The sequence below is a fragment of the Cygnus olor genome, chromosome 13, assembly GCF_009769625.2.
Source record: "Cygnus olor isolate bCygOlo1 chromosome 13, bCygOlo1.pri.v2, whole genome shotgun sequence".
In the NCBI taxonomy this organism is placed as follows: Eukaryota; Metazoa; Chordata; class Aves; order Anseriformes; family Anatidae; genus Cygnus; species Cygnus olor.
This window is the reverse complement of record NC_049181.1, coordinates 5917245-5944446: the sequence shown is the minus strand read 5'-3', so window position 1 is coordinate 5944446 and position 27202 is coordinate 5917245. Positions and strand designations below refer to the sequence as shown.

Below are 27202 nucleotides of genomic sequence, written 5' to 3'. Positions count from 1 at the left end.
AGCATTAAAGACACTTAATCTAAACCTAAGAATTTCCTCTGAAACCATCCCTTCCAGTCCCTATCATGAAACATGCTGAACTGGTTTATGTCATTTTAGTGGGCATTGGAGCATTGGCTTGAAATACAAATAGAACTTGGGGAAGAAATATCTACAAATGCTTACATAACAAAAGGTAAGGCAATTACTTTATTTGAAGAGCTCTCCACTAGGATACCTGAAAGACTGGAATTCATCATTCTTTGAGCTGCTGTCTAGTACACATCAGTTTGATGTAAAGCAATGATATAAGGTGTATCCATCTCCCTGAAGTTTCTGTACAGGGAAACTGATTACATACAGAAGTTTAAGTAGGTGCAGCATATAAATCTTTATGTGCTTTAACTTAAAATTGCTAGCAGTTCACATCAAGATTATTAGAAAATGAGTAGGAAATAAGTTTTGATATTTACTGTACATTTTGGCAGCTGCTCAGAAGACCAATGTTTAATCTGCTCCTGTTCATCTCATAGGGATACAGACAGGGTAAGAACCCTTTTTTTTTCTGCATACAGGATTAAGAGGATATGTACTGTCTGCCTTACAGCTCTCTCAAACCACAAGAACCACAGTCCTGCTCCTGAAGAGCTTTAAACTTTGCAGGCTGAGCACTTACACCCCTCACAGCTTTCCTCCCCCCAGCAATATTAAACGCAAAAGTTGCAGTAAAAACTTACAGATGCTGGCATTTGTAGAACTGATATAGTTGCTGTCTTCCACATGGTAAACAGAAGTGATAATGGTAAATGATGCCAACAATTATGCTGTTAGAGTTTTGAACTAACTACTCACACAGAATTTAATATAATGATTTTAGGGAATCTTTAGCCTCAACTGATCCAAAAAGTTACAACATCTTCAATATTATAATATTAAAACAGGGAAGTGGTACAAGGTAAGCATTTTAACTTCCTAAAACAAAACAAAAAGAATTCCAACCTTACTTCAAGGCAAAGGCTGAGATTTACATCTATAAATCATATTCCTGTACATGAGAACAAAAAAATTGAACTCCCTTTTCACCAAAAGCTTCTGTTTAATTGCAATATGGAAGATAAGATACGATTTTTCATTCTGAAGATTGTCAATGAAATGTCAATGAAAACCAAGAATAATTATAGCTCATGCTAAATATTACCTACAATATGGCCTAAAACATACATTCACTACTATTTCATCTCTAAATTTAAATTGCTATCCCAGTTGCTCCTCTGCTACTTATTGTCCCCATGTCTGTGCTCGGCAGCTGTTCAGTATGGTTACACTTCTCATGGAATCACCAACATGACTGTTTACTGAACTCAGATAATCACATATCCACTAACAAACACACAACAACATCCTTAGATATCAAGGACCAAGAAAGCATGAATTTCACATTTCAAAAGTCATTAATATTTTATGAAAAGCATTAAATTATGGAATCAATTTTTTCTAGAAAGTCTGTAACTAAACTGTAGATTCCTATACTTAAAGCACTGTGTGTGTGAATATTTAAGTAAATATATATACACATCAGAATAGGGTGGTGGTGGTGTACATATATACACACACACCTTCCTCCCCCGACTTTTTTGTTCTGCCAGTCATTATTGTTTAAAAAAAAAGAAGCTGGTGTTACATATAAATCCCTATTAAATGGTGATGAGGGGGCTTTTTTCTCTTTCAGACTGCAGACATACACTTTGTTTCTAATAGCAAATTATAGTTGACACTTAATTTAAAAACCAAGTTACTCTAATCTAGAGTTCTACTACAACACTTTCTATTGGACAAAGCGCCCCCCCTTTTTTTTTTTAGTTTAAGATAATTTGAGACACAAGTAATTGAAAATGTAATTTAGAATTCTTTACTTTGGGTGGTTAATTACAGCAGAAGAGTTGCAAAAATATGATGACATAAAAAGTAATAATTCTATCTCTGAAACATGGTAAGAGTAAATAAAATAAAACAAATTAATACGAGTATTTTTATTACATTGAAAATATTAAATGTATACCAACATGTAATCTAGTCCTAACGGTTCAGCACTGAACGAACATATTCTAGGAGTTTATAAAAACAAACTTAACTACCCAAACATATGGAACTTGTAACAAGCCACTCTTATATTGTGGTTTGAATAGAAAACTGTTACCATTTACGACTGTGCAATTAGTCCACAATTCTTAAACAAATTAATGTATTTCCTAACCACATCAACTAAAGAATGCAACTGAGCCAAGGTTTTATCTCCATTCTATGTGAATTTTCCACCTCTTTTGATTCACAAGGAGAACAGAAGGTGCCTGTTTAACCAAAATATCTGATTTAGAAAGATAATGAAAATTCTTTTGCAGTGATTGGGTCCAATCCACCTCCAGCTATTTTGCAGCAAAAGAATCCATGACCTTATTCCTCTTTCACAAAGGGCACAGAAGTCAAATGAAGCCTTTACCTATGTTCCTGAAAAACAGGAGTGTGAAATAACCTAAAAAGTTCTCTGTCAGACACACAATTCTGCATCTTTTTTTTTTTTTTTTTTTTTTTCCCCCCTTATCTTCAGAAGATTGGAAGGTTATCAGTAGATAGACTGATTAATGCAATTAAAGCCTTGGGAACATTTTTGTCTGAAGATCTTAAGAATAATTTAAGTGGTTTTACTACAGTTGAGTGGTAAACCACCTAAGAAATTTGCTATGCTAAAGTATACAGCTATTTTTAAATTGCTAACATTGCACCTGAAGTTAAATATTCGATTTTGGTAATGTGCTTTACTCTGACCTAAAATAAGGAGTATCCTGATAATTTTAATTTTCTAGGGCACAGATAATTTTTAACTCAGAATATCATCTTCTCAAGGACATGTGTCCCTGCAGAAAGGCTGGAGTCTCTGTGTATACTTCAAAGGATTGTTTCGTGATAGATTATATCTGACAGTCCTTAGTGAGAATAGCACAAATATTGGTGAATAACGTACAGTGCAAAGGCTGCAAACGTCAGTATAACATTTGAGGTATCACAACATGAAAGCACACAATCTGAAACATTTGCAGAGATGCTGTCATGATACCATGCCTTGTGCACAGCAGTGTTTTCAAGATAAGTTTATTAGGATGTCTTTAAATACTTAGTTATATAAACCATAAATAGCACATCGCTGTCTATTTTCATTTGTACATGATCTACTGAAGAGATGGGAAAGTCAAAATGCCTGTGGGTTTTGCAATAGTAAGTCACCTTGACTATACCACCATATTTCTGCTTAAAGCAGGATGCAGACACTCTAACAGTGAAAACACCAGGGGTGTCTCTCATCATACTCATATTGCTTGTTTGCCTCTCCTCCCAAAAGCCTTAAACACTTATTGTATTTCATAACTAATACACATTTTATGTTCATAATCCGTTTTTACTTTAAAACAATTCTTTAAAGAATCAGACTATCTCTGACTACAGTAGAAGATGCATGAAAAAGTTCACTAATGTATTTCAACTTATTAATTTTCAGGTTATACTTTTAAAATCAACATTGTCTTTAAAAACAACTTGTTTCAGATACATAGAATATGCAACTGCAAACACCAGATAGACTATTAACAGTAATTAAAAGTATCTGTGAAGACTAACATCTCAAAGCAGGTATTGGGTAGCTTCTCCCAAACCCGATACTAGTTCTCAATTTAAAGTAGCAGAGCTGTAGTTGGCCAGGGTGGCTAAAGTGCAAGGTTACATGGCTTATTTGCACCTCAGAAATATTTACACAGGTCTACAGTTTTCTTGGAATAAACTGGATCACAATAAGAAAAATTTCTTTGAAAAATATTGGTTCTAGAAAGAAACTAATACATACCAATATATACAAAATATATTGTCATCAAGCTTGAGTTGTCTAATTCCAAGATATAGCGCCATGGAAGCTGACATTATATTACAGTCTGGTAGAAACTTTACAGAAAACTTTATCTGTTTTTTATTGTTCTTGCTGTTGTTCATGTTTGTTTTCAATATTTTACTGTCTATTAGTATTTAATATGCATGTCAGTAAAAATTTGACACAAAATATTGGATAATATCAAACATTAAAACATTTTAGACCACATCTGCTGATGGAAAATATTTAGTAAAAAAGAGGGCTTCCTGCTGAGAAAAGTCCATTCCATGGGCAAATACTGATTGTGAACTCTTGTATCCATTGTGTTGTCAATAAAGGAACTGAAGGTGAATTGAAGTTTAAAATGCTCTGCCATCCTTAAAAAAAATGTGCACATTATTCAAGAAAGGTCAGTAATTAACTGAAAATTATGAAACAGAACAAAACTTAATCTTCATGATGGTAAAAGCATTTTATTTAAAAGCATGCGTTTTTCCTCATGCTGTAAAAAATGACATTTCATTACTCTTATATTCTCCTTCTAAGGGGTTTAGTTAAAGACTTGTGCCAGCACAGAATTCTTATATATGTGTATATATATTTATGTCTATGTAGACATACACACATTTACATATGTACACATATATTTTCAGTCTCAATTTCTGTACAGCAAAAGTTACTTTAAAAACCTACATATTCCAATATATAACATCAAGATGAAGTGAATGATAAAAAGACACCGTATTTTTCAAATGATAAAATGTTTTGACATTCACTGTGGAAGTGTTTTTCTCTTTCACACAATTTGCACCACAGGTTGTCTAAAATGTGTTCTTAAATATATTATTCTTGCTTATGGAGCATTTTACTCACAGATTTGTCTGCTATATCCAAATACTGTCTGAAGTACTCCTATGTATAACATTACATGAAGAATTTCTTCACAATTCCTTCTGAAAACTGCTAGAATCAGGGCAAGGGCATACTGACAAACATGACAAGGATCGTCATCCTCACCCTCTAATCTCCTTGATTTCAAGGTAAATATAAGAAAAGGCATTGAAAAATCCTAAAAAATGGAACTGAGGTGTAATAATAAAACATGCCATTTGCTCCAGAATATTAGTGGTTTTGTTGTTTTGTTTTTTTTTTTGGATTGTCATAAAATTCAGAATAATCTGAACAGAAGAATAAATGTTTACCACTATTTTTTTTAAATAAATACATGTCAATTAGAAACCACAACAGCCTTCATTACAGGCTGAACACAATTTTAATTGATAAATATATTTTGCATAGATGTAGTGTTAGATAGGGTTGGAAATGCAGTTCTCATGGTTAATAAATTCTCATCCTTGGACCTTGATGTTTGAGTACACCTGAGATCAGAAGTGTAATTTATGCTTTTAATAGCAACATTTCATATTTATCTGTAAAAATCAGTCGAGGATAAGGGGAATATTTAATACTACCATTAGAACACAGTTACAATAAACTGCTGAGTGGGGTTTTCCTGTTATTTGTTTTTGTCCTCTAACCAGGATTCATAGAGGCTCAAACTCTTAGAAGCAGAACATTTTACTTCTAGACAGTTCTGTTCATAAATTTCTAGTTTCTAGAACGTGTTTTTAAAGAATAAGAAAGTAAGTACTGATTTATGAGGGAATCATTGCTATTATTTCTAAATAATTCACCAACAATCAGAGCTAAAATATACTATACTGACTTTTACCTTCACCAGTGCTGCCATGATGGTTGGGTTTTCTGACTCTTCTTCTAATAGGTTTAGAAGTTTGTTGACTTGTTTTGAAACTAAGTTTGGAAAATGAAATGCTCAATAATTGCCAAATATTTTCTATTACAATTTACTTACATAATGACTTGTAAAGAAGCTTAGTGACACAAACAACTGAGTCCTATAAAATGTTACAACTTGGAAACACCTTCAATACATATACACAGAGTGAAATTTTCAATATTCATTTGTGGCGTTTAGGGCAATACCCAAATCTACAAAAACCAATGTCCATCAGGATTCCTGATCACAAGGTTTGTTAAAAAAAATAAAAAAATAAAAAAAATTGTTTGATGATTTCAAACTTTGGTAATCTGCCTGGTTTTTCATAGGAACACATTATGTTTTCTGAAAATAAACAGGCCATAACATTTTAGATATAACATGCTATTAGCATTACTCACTACCTAGAAAACTTTACTACTTCCTCATACTTTGTCCATTCTTCTCTAAGACTGATTGTAAAGGATATAAGTAGAATTTAACTAAATGATACACTCCATAGGTCAAAGAAATGCAGTTCTTCTGTAGTTTGCAATATACAATTCTCTAAACAGAGAATGCCTAGGGATCCTACAAGAACATTAATACAATACAAAGTCTTGAATATGTCTTCCTTTGTGATATTTATTGTTGATGGGTTATTATTAGGTTGGTTTTCTTCCCAAATTCACAGGTAATTATATAAATTATGAATTCAATTTTACATGAAGATGGACTCTGCTGCTATGATAGCTGTTTTGAAACAGCTCACAAATGAGAAACTCTAAGCATTGATATACGTCAAAACTAGTAACAAAATGAGTGAAAGTAAAATACACCTTCTAAATGCTTTCTAAATTTTGCCCATGTACATAAGCACAAACACAGACCTATACTACTTTTGTGAAAGCAAGAGCATTCACAAAACAAAGCACACATGCGCATAAGCATGGAGAAAACAAACCCATACTCTCCCTATCTTTTAAGAGACACGGCCAAATTTTCAGTGTAGTTGACATCACCTTTCTTGGTAAACACTTACAAAAGCCTATCAGATTGATGTGAAGGAAATCAAGGACATTATTTTCACTTACATTCACTTTTAAAAATGCAGAACTTCTTTTAAAAGAAGATATGAAGGACATCAAAATTGTATTATTGTTATTGGATTTTAGATAACATCTTGCAAGTGACTACCTTGTATCCCAAAACATGTAGGTTGCTGTCTTTAATATTGGTAATATATTACAGTATCCAGACCGTGAAGAGATTCAGTTTGACTTGAGTTACTGACTGTAATATTTGCAATAATTGTGGATGTGTAACAATAACCTGTAAAATATTATTTCCAGTTAACTTACTACTGTACTTTAAGTTAATGAATCCTCATAAGACATTGAGAAGGGCATATGATTTTATCTATGAAGGAAGGAAATGGCATGGTTAGGGAGAATGATTCCGTCTGCATCTTGAGGATGTATAAAAAAAGTTTCTGCCTTAATTTATGCTGTTTCAAAGTCCTAAACTAGTTTCCAAAACTTTGTCCATCAAAGGCATTCTTAATATTCAAAAAGATCTTGCTAATTAACTCCTAAAACTACCTCAAGTAGAACCTGCTTCTCCTGCTCCTTAGAAAAGTTTTAATTACACAGATTAAGCACTAGGATTCCAGATGTCACCTTCCCATAGCTTTCTTCCTTTCTAAATAAGGTGCTTTTGTGCTGATCTCCCCTTTGCTTTGAGAAGAGCTTTGGACAGGTTGTTTTTATGATTAAGCAATTCCATGCGACTATTAAAAATGATGTGACAGCATGGAAATCACGTTTAACCACTTATAGAAGACTTAACTCTTTTCTGAAATGTTATGACAGCTAGCCATCAGAGTAGGTTTTACTTAACACAGATATTACTTGAAAACCTAAATGATAGTTACAGAGAAGATCATGGCACTACACTCACATGGGTGTATGATGGCAGGACAACAGGCACAACTTCATTCACTGTGATCCCTTTACGTAAGGAAAAAACCAACCCAACTCCATTGACAGAACAATTAAATATAATAGGCTCCCCAGACAAACAGTGGAAACTGTTTTTTTTTTTTTTGTCATTAGAAATACTTAAGACATAGCTTGACAAGGAAATAGTCCCTAATCTAAGGCCCTTCTTTCAACAGATGGGTGGGTCAGATGACCTTCCAGAGTAGACTTTTGTTTGATTCTATGAACACATGCATCAGATGACAAAATACTACCAATGCAGTTCTCTCCTCCCTTTCTGTATTAACATTTAGTGGAAGATAGTCAGAATAGTACTTCAATGGATGAGTAGAATTTTATCTGTGCAGTTCCAACCACCACTGCTGTATGAATAAAGTAAGCAACAGGGTTAGTGAGAGTAGCTCTGTGGAAATATACTTAGCTGTGAAAAGGTCTCTCGATTACTTTTTCCAGTGTGCAAGCCTTCCTTCAGATGACAGAGTTTGCATGAACATATATATGCACAGAAACTATAAGTGATGTAACAGTTTCTACAGTCTTCCATTTACAGCCACTGCTCTCCAGCCAGGATGCTGAGCATGGGCCCCATTTCCTGGATTTTCTCTGATCCTAACCCATGTGCAGGTGATGGGCTTACTAGATATGACTGACAGGTAGGTACATGCAATTAGAGAAGGATGGTGATACTGACCAATTCAAAATACTCAGAATGAAAATTATTAGAATTGCCTACAAACCACTGTCCCAGAAAGCATTATTAATACAACAGCACACATGGAATTTACAGTAAAAATCTTGTATCTAAAAGTAGATGACAAACTATATTTTAATCAACATCTGCTTATATCTTCTACAGCATGTTCGGCAGGAAGCACTTTCCTAGTTGCAGCTCTACTGAACTGGCAATGTTCTGTACGCTCAGGAAATAAAATTATTTGCCACAAATGTCTCAAAAAAAAAAAAAGTAACGTAAGTAAATACTTCCCCCACAAGTACAAAAAAGTACTCTCACATTTTGGAGTAACATAAAATGGGTTCAGATCCACATCAACTCACTGATGTACAAACGATCCAGCTACGTTAATTCAGGCAACTCTCCTCACCAGCTGAATATGCTTCATGTCATCACCTCCTAGCTGGCTGTATGCCTTTCTCTTAACTAAAACAGAGCTCTCCAATTCTCACCAGTCCCACCTCTCTTACCACATAATTTCCAGCTACCTGCACATGCCACCTGCCATGCAGCATCAGCATTAACCTCCACTAAGACTTGTTATGGAAGTCTTCTGTAAAGATAAATGCAAGAGCAATACCTTCAAATAAACAGAAATGATACAACTTTTGGTTACAGTCTATGTTGGTATTAATCTAAACTGGACATTTATCTTCATGAGAACACAGAAATTGGAAGTAGTTATTTGCTACCATTCTATTATATACGGTCTTTAAAAGTGAAGCTGAATACCATAAAAAAACTTACTATATAGAGCATTTTTCTATATTAAATATTCTTTTGCTTACTGTTAACACACAATTCTTTCTCCAAAAAATACTCTATGATCACTTCAAATAATTAAGTTACATTTTTCTTTACTCCTTGGAATGAATGGTTTGAAAACAGGGTGTGTACTTGTAGAATTACAAAAAATTATTGATAAAATCCACCAAAATTAAATAACACTCAGGCAAATAGTTTCGTACTACCTTTTGACAGCATGGTGATATACTGAAAAATATATACCTAAAGACTTTCAGATTTTAAGAAAAAGAAATTATTCCTAGGAATTAAACACACACTCCCAGTGAAGAGAGATTCATAATATTGAGTTATATGGATATTTAACAAAAAATAAATTTTATCCCTAGGTAATCACATAGTTATGGATGCAGTAGTTAATCTATACTATGAATTTACTTCATCAAGTCTCAAAGCAAATTTTAACAACTGCCAAAAACTAGACATTATGTGAAAAATATTATCATTCTTCCCACAAAAAAATTAGGAATATTCTCTTTACATTTCTTTAGCATGACAGGTAAAAAGGGAGATTTGGACTAATATCACAATTCTGAAGTGTTTTCCAAGTCTTCAGAAAGGACAACTGTATCTTTTGGGAAAAAATGGCATAGCATTCTAGTCACTAAGTAGCTGATTGCTTACCCAGCTTCCCTAGAAATCTTGAAATAGTGGACTACAATGGTTTTATTGCTGAAACATATAGTTATTTCAGACCATTAATTTTTGTCTAGGCTATTAGTGAAAATGTGATCCTTGTCAACCCATAACAACCACATCGCAGTGGTTAAAACAGAATTTGTGTGCAAAATACATTTGCACAAATATGCTTCAAAACACATTTATACCTTTTAATAAGTTTCTGTTAATTTTTTTTGTCAAAAGAAAATTCTGGGAAGTATGTATGCTCCACTAAAACCAGACCATACTTATGAATGGCCATATGATTTCTAGCAATACGATACAAATGATAACACTATATGCCTGTCATAAAAATTCAAACACATATGTAATGGTTTCTTGTAACCTGAAACAATTGCAGGGAAACTAGTTTAATGACTGACTTCAATCGCAGCAGAATCAGACACTAAAACTGTTTTAATAGGAAGATACCACTGCCACTGGCATCTTTTTCTCACTCAGTTTTGAAAAAAACTTTCTGAAAATTCTTACAGAGACAGAAGAAATATCATGCTTGAAATCATACATCTTCCTACAGAGCAGTGAAAGCCTCTGCTAGCTATCAACTAGATGACACAGACAAATGTAACGCATCTCCATGACGGGCATAGTAGTAGAGTAAGGCTTTAGAAACAGACTTCAAAAATGTGCAACCCTTAAAATTAGAGCTATACTATGATAAATAAACAAAAAAATAGAATAAGTACACCAGATTTCTTCTACAATGATGTTTTCTTGCAGAAATAAAAATTTATTAAAATGTGTCATATAAAAATGACACAGCCAGCATTTCAGAGTGATCACAAGTAATGGTTCATTTGCGTACTGACGCCAACAGGATTACATACCCTTGGATCCTGCTGAAGTACACTGCCTCGCAAAAGCTTAATTCTTTCATCATCATCCCTCTTCAGTCAAGCAAAAACAACTACAGATGTTCACAAGACAGGTTGAAGAGAGATAAAGGAATACGCTTGCTTGAGCTACAGCCTTTTCTTCTTTGCCAGAAAACACGCAACAACCAAGAAAGAAAAAGGAAAACATGTAAAGGGGAGTATAAGTCCACAAAAAGTAAAAAAGAATGACTGAGGATAAGACGTAATGAATTTGGCACTGAGTTAGGTATTGCAAGTTGATACCCCGCTGTAGCCGAAAAGCATCAGAGGTCCTAGAAATAAATTCTTACACGTGTACATCGATGACTTCTTTTAAGAGTCAGATATCACCTTCATAAATATTTTCATTTCCTTGCACTAAGGGGGGGGAGTGGAAATCATATGTAAGTTATATTAAAGTGACTAATTTTGAAGACTATTAGACATACAGGCCATTTAATACTGTGCTAAACTCAGATAGTTTCTGCCTGTGCATAGAAAGGAAAAGAATAACAAGAACCTGTTCCTTATTAAATCCTCATGAAGCGACAGTTTCTGATGCATTTGTTTCATTTTCTTATCTCTGCTTGAACAGCAAGAAAGGATCTAAAAGCAGCAGGTTTTATGGCACAAGTGATGCCTAAGTTTCCAACCCATAAATTTAACAGAGTGTTTTTACACTTAAAGAAATTCTACAGATTAATAGAAAGACAAAAATTCAGAGGGATACTGACATACGTGTTATCACACTTTGGATGCTTATCAAACTCTGAGCTTTTGCTTCTAATACATACACAAACAACAACAACAAAATAATAAAAAAACACTTGAACTCATAATAAATTAAAAAAATTAAAATTCTCTCCTAATAAATTATTGTGCCGTTTATAGAATTTTCCTTTATATGTCTATAATATTTTGCATGCTTACATCAACTATTATCTTATTAAGACAGTCAAGGTACTTCCAAAAACTGAGAATTAGAGGTAGCAATATTTATGTATGCACTGGAACAGCATATTTGCAACCTCCTGCTATCTACTTCATGAAGATTTCCCCCCACCCCCCCCCTTTTTTTTTTTTCAGTCTTTACTGTTAAATTTTATTTCCTTCTTTGCTGTATTCACAGTCTTAATTTTTTAATATACAAAGAGTTCAGCAAAGTTGACACACCACACTTATTTTTTCAAGCATTACTCAAAAGACAAACCAGTTCTGGTTATAATTTTCTATTTCAACAACTCACATCTTTAATCTGGTTTTGTTTGGTTCTTTAAATCGATGACAGGGTGCACAGTTGAGCTAGCAGTTGTGATTAAGAGGTCAAACACTGAATTCAGTAGTTTGTTTTTTTTTTAATCTACTTCTTTCCACAACTATTACTTTAGTGTCTTAAGTTATACATATCAGCAGGAGGCTATGGGTGAACACCACCCCCCAGTCAAAAATACAGAGACAAGCTTCATTATCACCTATTGCTTGAAGTAAACAAACTCAATAGTTCAGATAATCCAAGCACATATATATTGCCCTTTGAATTCAGTAATTGCTTGCTTTTCCTTCCTCCAAACCATCAATCCCTCTTTAAAAACCTTCAAAAAAATTTTTTTAATTATTTATTATTTGGAGGGGAACCTCTTTTGTCCTTACACAAAAAAAGCAACAACAAAAAAATGTACTCCCATGGACAGAGTCCGTTAAAAATCAAATTACTTCCACACCATTCGCCTATTATTCACCTGCCAGTAAAATATGTACACTCATTGTCTCTGCTTTCTCTGCTGGTCATTTTTGTATGTATTATTGGGTTACTAAGTTGTTTTTCTCCCCCTTTTTCTAAAGCATGTTTTTCTCTTCTCAAAAACTGGGCCACACGCCTCTGAGGAGAAAGTAGTGCATTATTTCATTCCCACCTTTTCTTCTTTTTTGGCATCTCTGAGGCCTGCTATGCCCAGAAGTGCTTCCACTCAAGCTGGACCATCAAATCAATTATCACAGCAGTCTGCTTTCTAAATATGAATGGCAATGAATGACAACGGGCAAAGCAAACTTTCAGCTTTGATTTGTCATTGGTAATGTAAATTTTTTCGTTTTGTTGTACAGATGTTTGTTATAGTGGCAATTTGACCAAACTCTTCCCCCTGCTGTCTGCAACTACACTGTGTAGATCTTGAAATGAAAAGCTTCACCTTTGCCAAGTCAAAAACGAAAAGAAGAAAAAATACGGGATAGGCCATTATCAATATAGAAGTTCTCTTTTTCTGCTACCCTCTTACTACAATTGTTCCTGTCAAAAAAAAAAAAAAAAAGCACCATAACAAACTTTACCTGTTTCCATTAAAAAGAATCCTAGACGTTTCACAATTACAAGGTTCAATTGTTTAGCACTGCTGTTCCACCAGTTAACATCAGATCTTCATTTACAGTAATATGTTTCATTTTTTTTCAGCTAGAATTAGTATGGCCTTTTGACAGTACTAAAAGATAAATTACTGTATAGAAGCATCCACATATAAGACCTAAAGTACAAGACAATTTAAGTAGACAGTAAATTAGAAAAAAAAGAGGTCCTACCCTTATTTATCATCAGTCATATTCTCCAATGAAGACTCATATATTATTTTGTTAAGAAAGGAATTAAACTATGAAATATAATAAGTGATTAAACTATTTTTGTGCTTTTCTTCATTGACACTACTGGTTCAAAAACATGCAAGAACTGCACTTTATATTAAAAGCTTAAATTATTTTTTTGGGAACTGATTACATACTATGAAAGTGGATTTTAGATAGCAGCTGGGACACATTCAGAAAACTTTGGAGTGAATTCACCTGCAAGTTTGCTTTATTGCCAGTATATATAAACTGGGTGGCAATATGGGAAAGACTATATTGCCTATTCTAGTGAAAACAATTTCAACCAAGCAGGTAGTAATTTATTTCTGCAGTCACAGGAAAAAAAAAAATCTTAACTTAGGTCCTTTTGAAACACTCTTGGATTGTAAATTTGCTTTAATCTTCTTAAAAAGGGAGGTTTAACAGTACCACCTAGTGGCATCTATCCATAGACATATGGACCAAATGGCCATCATATGGACAAACACTAGGAAAGCTTCCTAGAACCTTCTGACGAACACCAGAACTCTTAATGATGTCACAGTTGAACCCTGATTTTAGATGCTTTTGCTACTGTAGGACTTAGGAAGGCATTTTTTTTTTTCCTGTGTGGTATTTAATTTTTATGTAAACCAAACTATACCCAATTTCAAAACAGACAATTCCATTTATAATGATTTTTTTTGCATACATGCCATTACCTTGACCTTTAAAAGGCTATACTTAAAAAAGACATGAGACTGCAAGCAAACTGGTCTTACACTATTTCATTCATCTGGAAATATGACTACATGAAAGACCAAAATACTGCAATTCTGTCAAGCAGACTCCCCAACAGGTGGACTAAAATTACTATGAAGTGATTACTATTAAAAAACATATAAAAAACCTTAGCAGTTTTCAGTCATATTACTTATTACACATTGAACTTTTTCACATAGAATGAGTGATAAAGACTGCATACCTGCACGCTAACATGAAACTGTACAACCCCTCATCATATTCAAACCAAACTGATTGAGAAGATTAGTTCTGAACTTGGAATTAGACTATCCATTATTCTTATATCAAAACCTTATAGAATCCGTTATTCTTATATCTAAACACATCACTTCAAAGACAACACCTAAGAGCAGGCTTAACATAATAGATAACTAAGAGAAAACTTCATCTGAAGATGACTACCTGCCATAGCAGTCTCTCCAGTACATATATACATAGCGGTCTATAATATAGTTTAACATTCTCCTTACAGAAACTGGGGTTAAAAAAGAATGGTGAGGTCTACTGTACCACTTACTTGTATACTCTACAGATACTAGAAAACTACCATTTTGGAGAGTTTTCCAAAGTGTGCATAAAATTATACATTTTAATACCTTTCAAGTTTCTGGTATAAAACGGTATGCGATTGTGAGACGAGTTTCTGTAGATAGGCTTCCATCGCTTTTGCTTAGTCCAGGAAAGGTAAAAACATGGAGAATGTGATTGCAAGCTTTTCTGTATGGGGTGAAGGACTGGCCATGATGACAGGAACAGATGACAGGCAACAGTACATGCACTATGAAAAGACTGACTTCAAGTGCACAGTAAAGGCAAGCATGGATTAAAATGTTTGTAGGCAACAAAGAGGTATGTTCAATTTTGGAGCTCTGTACTACAGTTTTTCTGTGCCTATAAAACCATTAAATAAAGGATAAGCTTTAAATCTAGATATGTTAATTCAGACTGGTTATTCACTTGCTTAAAATTAATTTTCATTGTAAACCTGAATTTAGACAAGCCCATTTTTTCCCTTCAAACAGTGGTCCTCTCCGTATGCCCCTTCCAATTTCTTTTTTGTTAAAATATTAAAATTTCTACAATTAATCTTAAGGAAGCACTGTGTAGTTAAACAAGAGACAACTATTTGATATCTGTGGATCTTATTTTATCATTTTTTTTAAACATCTATTTTTCTTTCTGTGGCTACCGGGCAAGTTTATTCTGGATCAAAGTACTTCAGTAACTTTGTGAAAAAAGGGTTGCTGCTGGGTACTTAAATGGTCCCTCAAGAAAGCTGCTTTCACTGAAGTGAGCACATGAATGGAAGAATGCATATCATGGTTTCAATGACTTGCATCTACCAACTGACAGAGAATGTCTTTAGTAAATGATTGATCTAAAGTTATTCTGATTGCCTGTAGCAACAAGAGAGATTTAGAAACAACTCATCATTCATTTTCCTTTAAAAAAAGATACAGATAACTTTAGATTACAAACTGAATCAAAATATGGATTTAGCTAAAAAAAGTGTGAACACCTTTTCTGAAGACGTTTTGGGATTCTTTTATTTTATAAGATATAAGATATAAGATATATATTTTATAATATAAGATTTATTTTACATTATGGATATATTTTGCCATGAAAACAAAATTGCAAAAACACATATGTGAGTTGCAGCCACATCTACAAAACATTTCATAGTGTATGAAAGAAGAAAAGGAAGGCTTGGAACACCCTTCTTTGTTCCTTCTTAGTTTCCATATGCCGGTTGTGAATTCTGCCTCAATAAGATAAATAACTAGTCAAGAGTGAAGAAATGATCTGCTTTGGAGAACATCCTCAGGCCTGATGGGCCGACTACCTGTCAGATAATGTTGAAAGTAGGATTATGTCTGAAAAGGTTGACATACCACAGACTTCTCTAAATCAAACACACACTGTTTAGCTAAACTCAGTGAACTTTAACTGATTAGCCCATCAGTACAGTGAATTTGTATCAAATAATTTTCAAAAGGCTAAACCAAAAGCCTATACTACATAATCTTAACTTCAAATACCGATGGTAAACAAGCTATTATATCAGAGATTTATTGTTAAAAATTTGAACTAAAAAAAACAAACCAAAAAAACACAAATGCAGCCTTTTAATCCTAATTGTTCGAGATCAAAGCTATAAAACACTATATTCAAAAAAAGATAGCTAACAATAAAAAGGTACAGACACACACACACAAAAAAGTTTCCACTAGACTGGAAAGCAGAAATCAAAGTCCTTGTATACATCTTATTTTCCTGCATTTTTTTTTCTTTTTGCATTTTACATCAAGCACTATATCAGTGAAAAAAATATTTGGGAACAGGAATTCCGCTCAAAGAAAATATCATCATAAGGATATTCAAGTCTACAAGAGAAATCTGGTAAAATGAAAAATCCAAAATGCAGAAAACTTTGGAAAAATAAATAAAACAATTTTTGAAACAGAACCAAATTAATCTTTCAGTTCACAATGTCATGAAAATATTCTTGTTGCAATAGGGTATACATAACAAATGCAAGAAATGCTACAAAAGAAACAAATTTTCTGTGCTTTGTAACTATAGAACAGTAGCTGTTGAAACTCTGCCTTGGACTTCTCTAACTCTTCTTTCCTTCTTACTGACTTGTTAAACAGGCACTCAAAGAAGAACAGAAAATACAATACAGTAGAAGTGCAGCTGTTTTCTGGCTATGCAGACAAAGCTCTAAGACTGCACTTGAAGCAAAAAAAAATTTATGGAAGAATATTTGTTCAATTTAAAGAGTTTCACATCTGTTCTTCATAGATTAATAGAACAGTATTTGTTTCTTTTTAAAAGTACAGAAAAGAGAAAGAATATGCAGTCTCCAGTTCTCTCCTCTGCATTTCAGAGAAAAACACAATCTTTTCAAGATAAGTACAACTTTCTCTCTTCTAATACCACGAACAACACTTAAGTGAAGCACGGTTAAGAGCATAAGGGTCACTCCAGTGCAAAGTATCATAATTTACATGCACACGCTTATCTTCAACAGATAATGATGTTTTGCTTGACAACAATTACTTGTCTTTCAAGTACCTAGTTCTACTGTTTATTATCACTCAAGATCACATCTCTTCAAAATCTACATCAATACAATTACCAAATCTGTGAGCTCATTTTCAGAAAAATATACCAGAGTGCTCTCAGTATTTCAATTTCAAAAGATGCAATCTTTACAGAACACCAGCTGTTAATTTGATTTGGAGAAAAAAAAAAGCTAAAAAAAATGCAACAGAACGTCAGTTCAGATTGCTTGCAGATCATAAACTGTTAATTGTTTTAAATTTGTATGAATGTTTAGATGCAGCTGAAATCCTGAACTCATTTATTTGATTACAAAACCAGAGACAATAGTGACTAAATTTGAACAGTGTTACTGGTTTATGTATTAAATGCCACCTGTTAGTTGCTGGAGCTGTATTTTTTTTGTATTTTTTTTTTTAATTCCTTCCCTGTTTTCAGATTGTTTTTATTGAGATTGAACTATTAAGTTACAAGCAGAAGTCTGATGTTTTAGGCAGAAATACATCTTTGTATTTTATAAATAGAATTAAAAAATACTGAAGCATAAAACAAAATTTTAAAGGTGAACACAACCTTTTACCCAAAATGCATCTGGATTTATGGCACTTCTTAAAACACCAATAAAGTTACATGCGAGAATGTGGCAATGTATTGTGGTCTAAATTCAAAAGACTTGTCTAAAAATGTTCTATAGTTGCCTTCTTAAGAAATCCAAGTGTTGTTTCGAATTCCAATTTTGTTATATATTCTACAATATTCCTCCTTAAATCTTGAAAAATCACATTTCAAGAAAAACTCCTCAATTCAGTTAAAATAAGCTGTGTCATGTTCAAATTCTGGCAGTCCAAAGCCATACAATTTTGTAGATTTTTTTTTTCCTAGAGAATACAAACTGTTCCAACAATATTTTCCAAAGGTATCCTACCGATTTTCCTTAATAGGTCATTTGCAAGTAAATTCTTAAAAGTCCTTAGTAGTCAGAAGTCACGGCCACCCTATTTTAATAAGTCAATTAAAAAGTGTACAGTTAAAATCCACAGATACATTTACAGGTTTTATGCACTTCTATATATGTAATTCTCAGAGTAATATTGCCTTAGTATCGATATTTTGCAGAACTTTCTCTCTTCAGTTGATGCTTTAGTGTTAGTGTAAGAATCCTCTTGCTGCATTTTCTTTTCTGAAACGTATTAATATTCTGGCAGCATGAGGATAATTTTTCCAGTATACATCAAAGAGGACAAAACTGACCAACTCGGGTTAAAGTTTCGTACTTTACGCAGTGATGTTAAAGTCTTTCCAGGCTACATGAGCATCTTTGAAACAGAAGACATGAATATTAGAGCTTACATTAGTCTTTCTGTTCTTCAACACAGACTCTAAAGAAACCGCAGGGCATAGGAGATGTTTGGGAACATGGAAAATTCCAAGACACATCAAACTTCCAGACTACTCTTTTCATGCTGTGATTATCTTCTTGGGTTGGCTAACTCCTGACTACATGGGCCAGATGACACCTCAAGGAGCTGAAGGCAACAAAGAAAGTAAAAAAAAAATTTAAAATTATCTGCAGTTGCAGAGAGTTTTGACAGTTTAAAGCTTTGCTTTCTTGAAAATATCAACAGTTTTTTCCAGGTCAGGTACGTTAACCACACAAGAGAATTGAAGATAGTATTGAAGATGTTATTTCTGACATCTGAAGGGCAGAATGCATTCCAAAATCAGGCATCAGACTACAAGGAAGGCAAGAATTACCTCTAAAACAGCATAATAAATGCGATGTCCTAAGAGGTTTCAAACAGAGTATGAGTGATCACTTAGTAAGGATCATAATGTGCTTTATGCAGTTAGTCATCTTCCCTGCCTGAAACTGATTTGTTTAATAAGTTACTTTTATTTATGAAATCTTGTTATATTCAAACAGAAAGGAAATAATACTGCAGGTATTATTAGACAAAACAAGTATGAAACAATCACAGGAAATTACAGAGTATTATGTGCCAAAATTCTGAAGGAGAACCAAACCTACAAAGGGTAGCATCTAATAACCCGTATCTAGAAAACACTTGAGATTATGTGAAGCTTCAGTGCAAAACCAAGCCGATATAGACTATTTCAGAAAGTTCTCTGAACATGAAATGTTCTTATGATATGCCAGCAAATAATAATAAAAAAGCCATCACATATGCTGTCCTGGGAGACAAACAGAAAACTGTAGTGTATTGAATCTGTACAGGATAAATTTACCACCAAAGGTCTTCCTAAAGGTATTTTAATACCTGACAATTGATACTCAATCTAGTACAAAATGTTCTTATTCACACTTTCATGATACAATTTTATTGTCCATTCTACTTTACTTGGTCAAAATCACAGAAATGTCTGAAGACCTGGGACAGTTTGAGTACCTCTATACAACGAAAGAAGAACTTCTCTACAGGTTTTTATAGTCCATTAGATTGCTTTCTTTGAATCCTCCATCCTTTCAACTACTCCTCTAACGGTAAGTACTCTAACACAAGTGCAGTTCCAGCAAACTGCTAAAACAGATCTTTACAAGCTTATATATACCCCTAAATTCTCACTTCGGTGCTAAAAAGCTTTCAAATTATTCAACAATACAAATATTTTTTAAAGTTTAAGCACAACACAGAAATACAGCCAAACTCTGTTCACGGTGATATGTTGCTACTGCTTTAAAAGAAAATCATAATTGCTTTCAACAAAGAGACAGCGTCTTTTTCTGAAACGTATATTCCTTAGTAATAGAATCAATCTTACTACAACTGCAAATAAATGTTCAGACTCCACAACAGTTCCACCTTCCTTCAGATGGGTTGTCTACTAGAAGAAATAAAACTTTTGGTAAATCTCCCTTTTTCATTCTAGTAAAGAAAATCTAAAAATAAAACATGCTTATGTCATCCACCTTGTAGTGAGCTATGTCTATGCACAAATAATGTGAAACATCACAGATTAATTTTATATTAGTAAAATGATTAAGCTAATTGACTTCCAAATAGTTGATTCAATACTGTACTAAATTTTAATCAGACCCCAGTAATGGTGGAGTTTGGTTTTGTTCTAAAATGAACTTAATTCAAACTCAAAGTAAGTCCTAAGAAAAGCCATAAAAAAAATTGTGTCCTCCATTGTGTCCTGTTTTATCCATAACGCTTGCATAGATTAAAGCTACATAATTTGGCAATGTAACTAGGTTATAGAAGGTAAATGCTGCAACCCCTAAAGTTGGATTTTCTCCCACTCTCCTTTGCTTAGGAAATAAATAATAAATTATAAAATAAAAAAGCATTCTCTGGTCTGCTTAGTCTGACTGACAGCTTCTATAGACTGACCTAATGAACCTTCCAGCCCCAAAGTCTTCACACATCCCCTGGTAGGTAGCAAACTAAAGTTTTACTTTGGGCATTCTCTCATAAATTACCAATGATATCACTGTAGTTCGAAGGTCTCAAAAAAATAAAAACAAAACACACTGTTAAAACTTGAGGAAGATCAATTCCTGAGGAAACATTGACAATTTGATTTTAATTTTAATTGGTTTTATGTTATTTTGGAAGTCTGTTCACTTTGAAATGCAAAAAAAAATCCGCACAATAATTGGACATTTCCCTATTTCAGTGTGATGTGTCTGTTGTTCTTTGAAATTTGATTTTATAGGGAAAAAATGCAGAGAGACTGACATTACATTCCAATAATATGTTCGTGAAGTTACAGGCACACAGACATTGTTGTACAGTTTTATATACCTGACATATTAAACAAAATAATCTTCAACAACAGAAGAAACACCTAACGCGTTAACGGAAAATGCACAGAAATACAGAAATAACACAAAAAATGAAAAGCAAAAAGAACACAGCTCTAATTTGAAAAGCACCACTATCTTGTGTTTTTTTTTAAAAATCCATGTGGAACGCACTGTACTGCATGCACATGGCTTTTAAATAACAATATTATAATGTTATATACTTCCATGAAAGGGTAAAAGAGGATAAACGAATTCACATACTAATTATAACATGCTCAAGAAATCTTACAGCCTAAAACACTTGCCTCCAAAAAAGAAATCAGGAGTATAATATGCAGTGATCTTCTACTGAAACTAACGAAACTAATCATATCAAATCATATCTCCTGCAGTATGTTCTGAAATGGACTAAACAAAACCAACTCTTTGGATGTTGGTGTCTTGTTTATACAGGATATAGATCAATCATTCTAGGTTTTGGAATTAAGAGTTCCTCAAAATATATCACCACTACAATTATTATTAACCTATATTATCAAGTTCAGACCTGCTTTTATTCATCATTAAAAATAACTTCACCCTACTTGTAGCAGCCTTTAAAATATTGGAGTATTTAATCTGAAACGATCTAGTAATACATTTAGTGATTAATTAGCGCTGATGGTTTTTAGGATGTAAGAGCAATTCCTGAGCTACATATATTACAAACTTAACAGTTCAGCCACATTACATTGAGGCCATAATGTGCAATCATTAAAGTAAGCACCTGTGCCACAGTTTCAGACCTGTAATGGAGATAGTGACATAAAGCTGCATTAAAGATTTTGATTGACCAGGACACAGCATACTCCCTGAAATCCAAACTTTCCAGGAGCACAAACTACAAAACGTAGTCTGAGAAAGTCCACTGTCCAACCTGTATTCATTTAAGCCCAACATATTATGAATGAATGGCCAAAGACACTGGAGAAATATAAAAAAAATTCATAGCACAGAACCAGAAATAGTATGCTATGAGGCAAAATATCCTCCTAAAATTATCTTCTTAGCAATAAATTATTACTTAACACAAGGACACTTGTGTGCATTGCTTAGCACATTACATTGTATAAGTTATTAAATGCTTTAGGTGAATTACATAAACTCAGATGTAACGAGTTAACAATTAAATAGCACCTTTTTGGAGGACATGTTTAGAATGTGTATCACTTTTTGTTTATTCAGATAAAAAACTTGTTTTAGAAAAAAGAATTAAAATGGCAACTAACAATTCAGAATTGTACAAAGCAATATAAACACACACACAAAGTCTAAAGTTCATAGCACACTTCTCTAATTTACCAAAGATTCATAAGTACTTTACCAAAAAAATATATATTTTTGAAACCTCACACCTTTTTTTCCAACTATTACATAACCTCACTGTGTCAATGTGTCAAGAATCTCTTAGTACCAGGATCTGAGAATCAATTTGAAAGAAACTAATCAGTTTTCAATACTTTCTCCAGTGAAAGGTAATAACCACAATAACATAGGAGAAAACAATATGAAAATTATTCAAATGTATGCAATTCCCTATTTTTTTGTCTTTATGTTCATACACTTATTAATTGTGAGGTGTTTTCAGACCCTTTTCATTCCCTTCATACTTAAGGGTGTCACCCATGTAAAAACCTGGAGAATCTAGTCTAAGTAGGTTTTAAGTTAAAGCCTGCTTTAGTACCTTTTATTTTTTTTGAGTGTTTCTTTTTTAAAATGTAAAATATATTTTAAATAAAAAACTGGAAAATAAAGCATACGACGAGCTTTAATGAAAGGTAAATATATAGTAAATGCTATTTACAAACTGTATGCAACAGGCATATTTGTAAGGGGAGGAGAATGGAAAAGAGAAAACACTGCAACTGCTTATCTCTTTCTCAAATTTCCTCAAGACCTAACTTGCAGGAAGCACTAGTTGTTCAGACTACACCTGTAGAATACTATTGTCTTCTTCAAAAAAGTAGATGATTTTTATTGTAAATCGACTTTCACAGCTACACACAGTACATCTTCCAACCAAACAAGAACATATTTAAGACTTGTGCTTAAAAATGATGACCAGCTATATTCTTACACCGAACTCTTACTGGTGTAAGAAGTTAGTATTTTTCATCACACCGCCTACAATAAATTAATTATACTTATGGTTTTAAAGATTAAGACAGGCTTGCTTTGTGCGGTCATGTTTTTAAATTACACTTGAAACATAAGAAGCACCCTTGTTATATTTCAGAGCCTCCAGTTACCTGAAGGTAGAGCTATATTTAAAAATCCATGACCACAAAGAATGAATTCCTACCGAATTTTCACAGTAGCTCAGTGGTTTCCAGAGAAAATTGTTTTTAAGTCTTGGCAAAATAACTTTTCTCCATTCAGTTCATAATTAAAAGTTTTAAGAAATCATCGTACCGTGTCCCCTTGGTGTTCGTTTCCTGCGATCTCTGAATGCTGCTCCTGACTGCAAGGCCTCAAGCAGGCTATCCATCACTCCTGTCTCATCACCCTCTGAAAATAGGAGAAAGATATTATTAATCCCAGTGCAATTGAAATCAGAATGTTAAAAAAAAAAAAAAAAAAGAATAGTGTCAAGCTTACATAATACTTCCAAGCAACAGACATATGTCTTAATGTAATGGATGCTGTCAGCACTTCAGGTATCCCTGCCTAGTTTTTATATGATGCTCTATTAAGTAATCCTACTGTTCTTTCAGTTTAGACGTGATCTTGTGCATTATTGATGACATTTTCAGCATGCAGACAGATGTTGTTGAATGACTGCAGTTTCACTGCTAAAATTCCTTTAAGAACATCCTGAAGTAGAAACAGGCCACTTTTTTTTTTTTTTTTGATTTAATCAAAGCACACAGAAAATCTGATGAAACCGAATACCCCAAATATTGTAGTACTGCATATATATTTGTCATACTACACTGCTACACATGTAAAAGAATACCATGGATGATCTTAAGGCAAGGTAAAGAAAAGAAAGAGGAAAAAAAAAAGCAGTGAAAGTAAGAGGTGCAACACGTCTTAAAAGCTGAATTCTATTTCTGCTAAATCTTCCTCTTGGTTTTCTATTTGGTTCCCCCCTTCCCACTCCCGATTGAAGCAAACTTGCTGCTTTTAAATTGCTGGATTTTACGGTGCAGTATGAAAAAACAAGTAGAAGGTTTATTTTTTACATATTTAAGTTGCTAACTTGCTTTGCATTTCAGACTGTTAATAAAAGTTGATCGCAGCACACCACAAGAAAGAGAGGTCAAAACTGCAATGTTACAAAACTGTTGATGAATACCTCTTTTCCTGCTCACATCTGTGTTATAATCCAAAGCTAAAATATAGACTAGACTCAGCAGGTAGGAGGTGAACATTTTATTCATCTCTCTCAGACTTCAGGCTAATACAAATTACTCCACCAAAGAGTGGGAAGATAATTACTTTATGCAAAAGATTTACATTACTGGAAAACACTTGTGACTTGCACAAAATGTAGGAGTTTAAATGTACATTCAAGGCTCTCAAATGCTGAAGTTTAAAAGCAGCTTATTAAGGCAAAAGGTATTCTGCCCTGGTTCTCTATTACATTTAGATTTATTAGACTAAATCCAGACCTGATATAAGAGCATGCAAATCCTAAATCAATACCTGGTTCTAATTTCTACATAATGATTATCAGTATAATTACTTGGTAAATTTAAATTATATATCAATGTAATTTCAACTATTACGTATAATATGCCACATGTATAAAGTTATCTTCAACACCAGATGCAAGGGAGCAGAACAACAGTAGCAACCAGAAGACTGAAATACAAGTCTTCCAGTACAGAAAATCTTTTTAATTCTCTTTGTGTACCTTACCATATACATGCTTATTCAATGTTTTATTGTTGGTTTTGCATTAAATTCATTTTCTAACTCAAAGATCTGTAAATACATTTTAACCAAACTACTATACTGCATGTTGATCTGAAACATCTAATGAATAATAAATATGACTGCAATACACATAGAGTTAGTTAGCATGTTAGAATATTTTATATGCAGAAAAATTACAATCATTTGACCTTCATAAAAAAATTGGCAGAATGTATGCAAAAAACCTTCAATACTCCATAGATGTTTACACAGCTTTCCACATTTTCTGCTGAGTGTGCTATTCTACCTGCTAATTACTGCAACTGCTAAAGAACACCCTATTTTGGGGTATCAAAATATACAATACAAAGAGACATGAATTACAGAAGCTGTAGAACACAGTGATGAGATTTTTAACTCCTCAAAGTAAAATTTATGCTGGGTATGCTCTCATCACTGCATCTTAATCAAAGTTGTCAGTTGATTAAGTGGAAACTGGACAAAATTGCATTTTTAGTCAGCCTTCATTAAAATTCATAAATAATAATATTCAATAGAAGTTTCAGACTTCACCCACAGTTTTTGCTGAGGTACTTCACATATTACAAGCTACCTCCTTGATTTATTATTTTTTATTTATTTATTTTAATACAACCTGCAACAGTTTGCAGACACAAATCAGCTAAGGCAAAAAACAAACAAACAAACAAAAAAACAACAGAAGTTTCTAAATCGAGTTAACTTATTTCTAACCAAAATTGTCCATGAAAATATGATGTGGATGCCCATCCTTGGAAGTGTTCGAGGCCAGGGTGGATGGAGCTCTGGGCAACCTGATCTAGTGGAAGGTGTCCCTAACCACAGCAAGGGGTTGGAACTGGATGCTCTTTAAGTCCCCTTCCAACCCAAAGCGGGTTAGCTACTACAATTTTAAAAAGAAATATAATAACTGAGATAGCACTTTTGACTGGTGATGGTAAAACAAAACAACAAAATAGCTTAGGTCTTTACTTTAGTCACTCTGGAGGACAGATTACAGAAACTGCTTGAAATCAGAACAGATGTCAGACCATCCATGCAAAACATGGTACACCTCCTGCCTGTTTGACTTCTTCTAAGCAGTAGCTGTGAATCTGAATTGGCTCCCAAGAGCCCCTGGGAACACGTTCTCATTTCTAGAGTGCTCTGCTGTCTTCCCTTTGATTTGTTCACGCTGACTAGGAGAAGATTATGAAGAGAATGCCCATGTATTTTATTGGTGCACCTCCATTTTCCAGTAAAGACAATGTATTTGCAAAACAGGTTGTACTCTTTTGGTTTCACATGTACTAATTGTAAACTAATTTAAATTAACACAAACTTAAGTAATTGCATGGCCATTTGGACAGAAGCTTTCTGGAACTTTGCAGGAAATTTTTCACAAATCTAGGCCCTTACTGAAAGAGTCTTATCAAATACCGCTTTAGTTAACACATGATTTCTACCTGCCTGCCTCTCCAGATGGTTTCAAATTCATACTTCTAATCACATCTTGCATTATATTATCCTGCTTTGAATTTTAGCACTTCTGATGAGTTACATTTCAACAGCGGAACCACCAAAATGGTTCACTACTCTTTCATGAGTCAAACCCATGTCCTGTATAAACTTTGAAAAAAAAAGACTGTGTATTCATAATTAGTATTAGGATTCTAAATTGCAATATATTCACTAAAAAAGGTCAATTTTCAGTGTCTTTTGGCAAGTATGTATTTATGTTTTCATACATTTGTATTTTATTCATCTGCTAAATTCATTGTGCAAGCATAATAAATATCTTCAGGAAGCAGTCTTCCTTAGCATTTTGCACTAGAATACAATCTCATGACTGTTATTTACTTTTTAATTAAATGGAGAGCAAGTTTGGACAGTATGACTGATAAATGAACCTATACCTCATGTCAGTTTACAAAAGAAGGCAAATCCTCGCTTACATACCAATTAAGCATATTGTTTATGATAACCTGATCTCAGGCTCATATCAAGTTAACAGAATGAGAAAAATGTGCTTTGTTACACTGGCATGCTACTAAAAACCAATTTTGAAAAGCGCACACTTATTTTCAGAAAATGTCACAATGGTCAAGGTCTACTTCAACAGGAATGTATTTAAGTGAAATGTGTAAACATTACCCCTGGGGATCATTTGCCCCTTGCAAGGATGATTTACACACACACATGCACACACACACGTGCGTGCAGACATTGCCTCTGTGTGGGAAGGAAATGATTGCGTGGCTCCAAAAAGGAGAGAGAAAAATACCATAACAATTGAAGATATC

General features: G+C 33.5%; 1 protein-coding gene across 10 annotated transcripts in view; it reads right to left on the bottom strand.

The window, feature by feature from the left end:
• Window positions 1–27202, bottom strand: part of DIAPH2 (diaphanous related formin 2) — a 191553-nt gene that overhangs the window by 24075 nt on the left and 140276 nt on the right. For 9 of the 10 annotated variants that reach the window (XM_040572808.1, XM_040572801.1, XM_040572803.1 and 6 more), the window contains one exon: window positions 23433–23528. In XM_040572808.1, coding sequence (XP_040428742.1) covers window positions 23433–23528 — 96 coding nt within the window. Of the gene's footprint in view, window positions 1–2572; window positions 18736–23432; window positions 23529–27202 lie in introns of those variants that run through there. The other variant, XM_040572804.1, reaches the window with a different exon arrangement.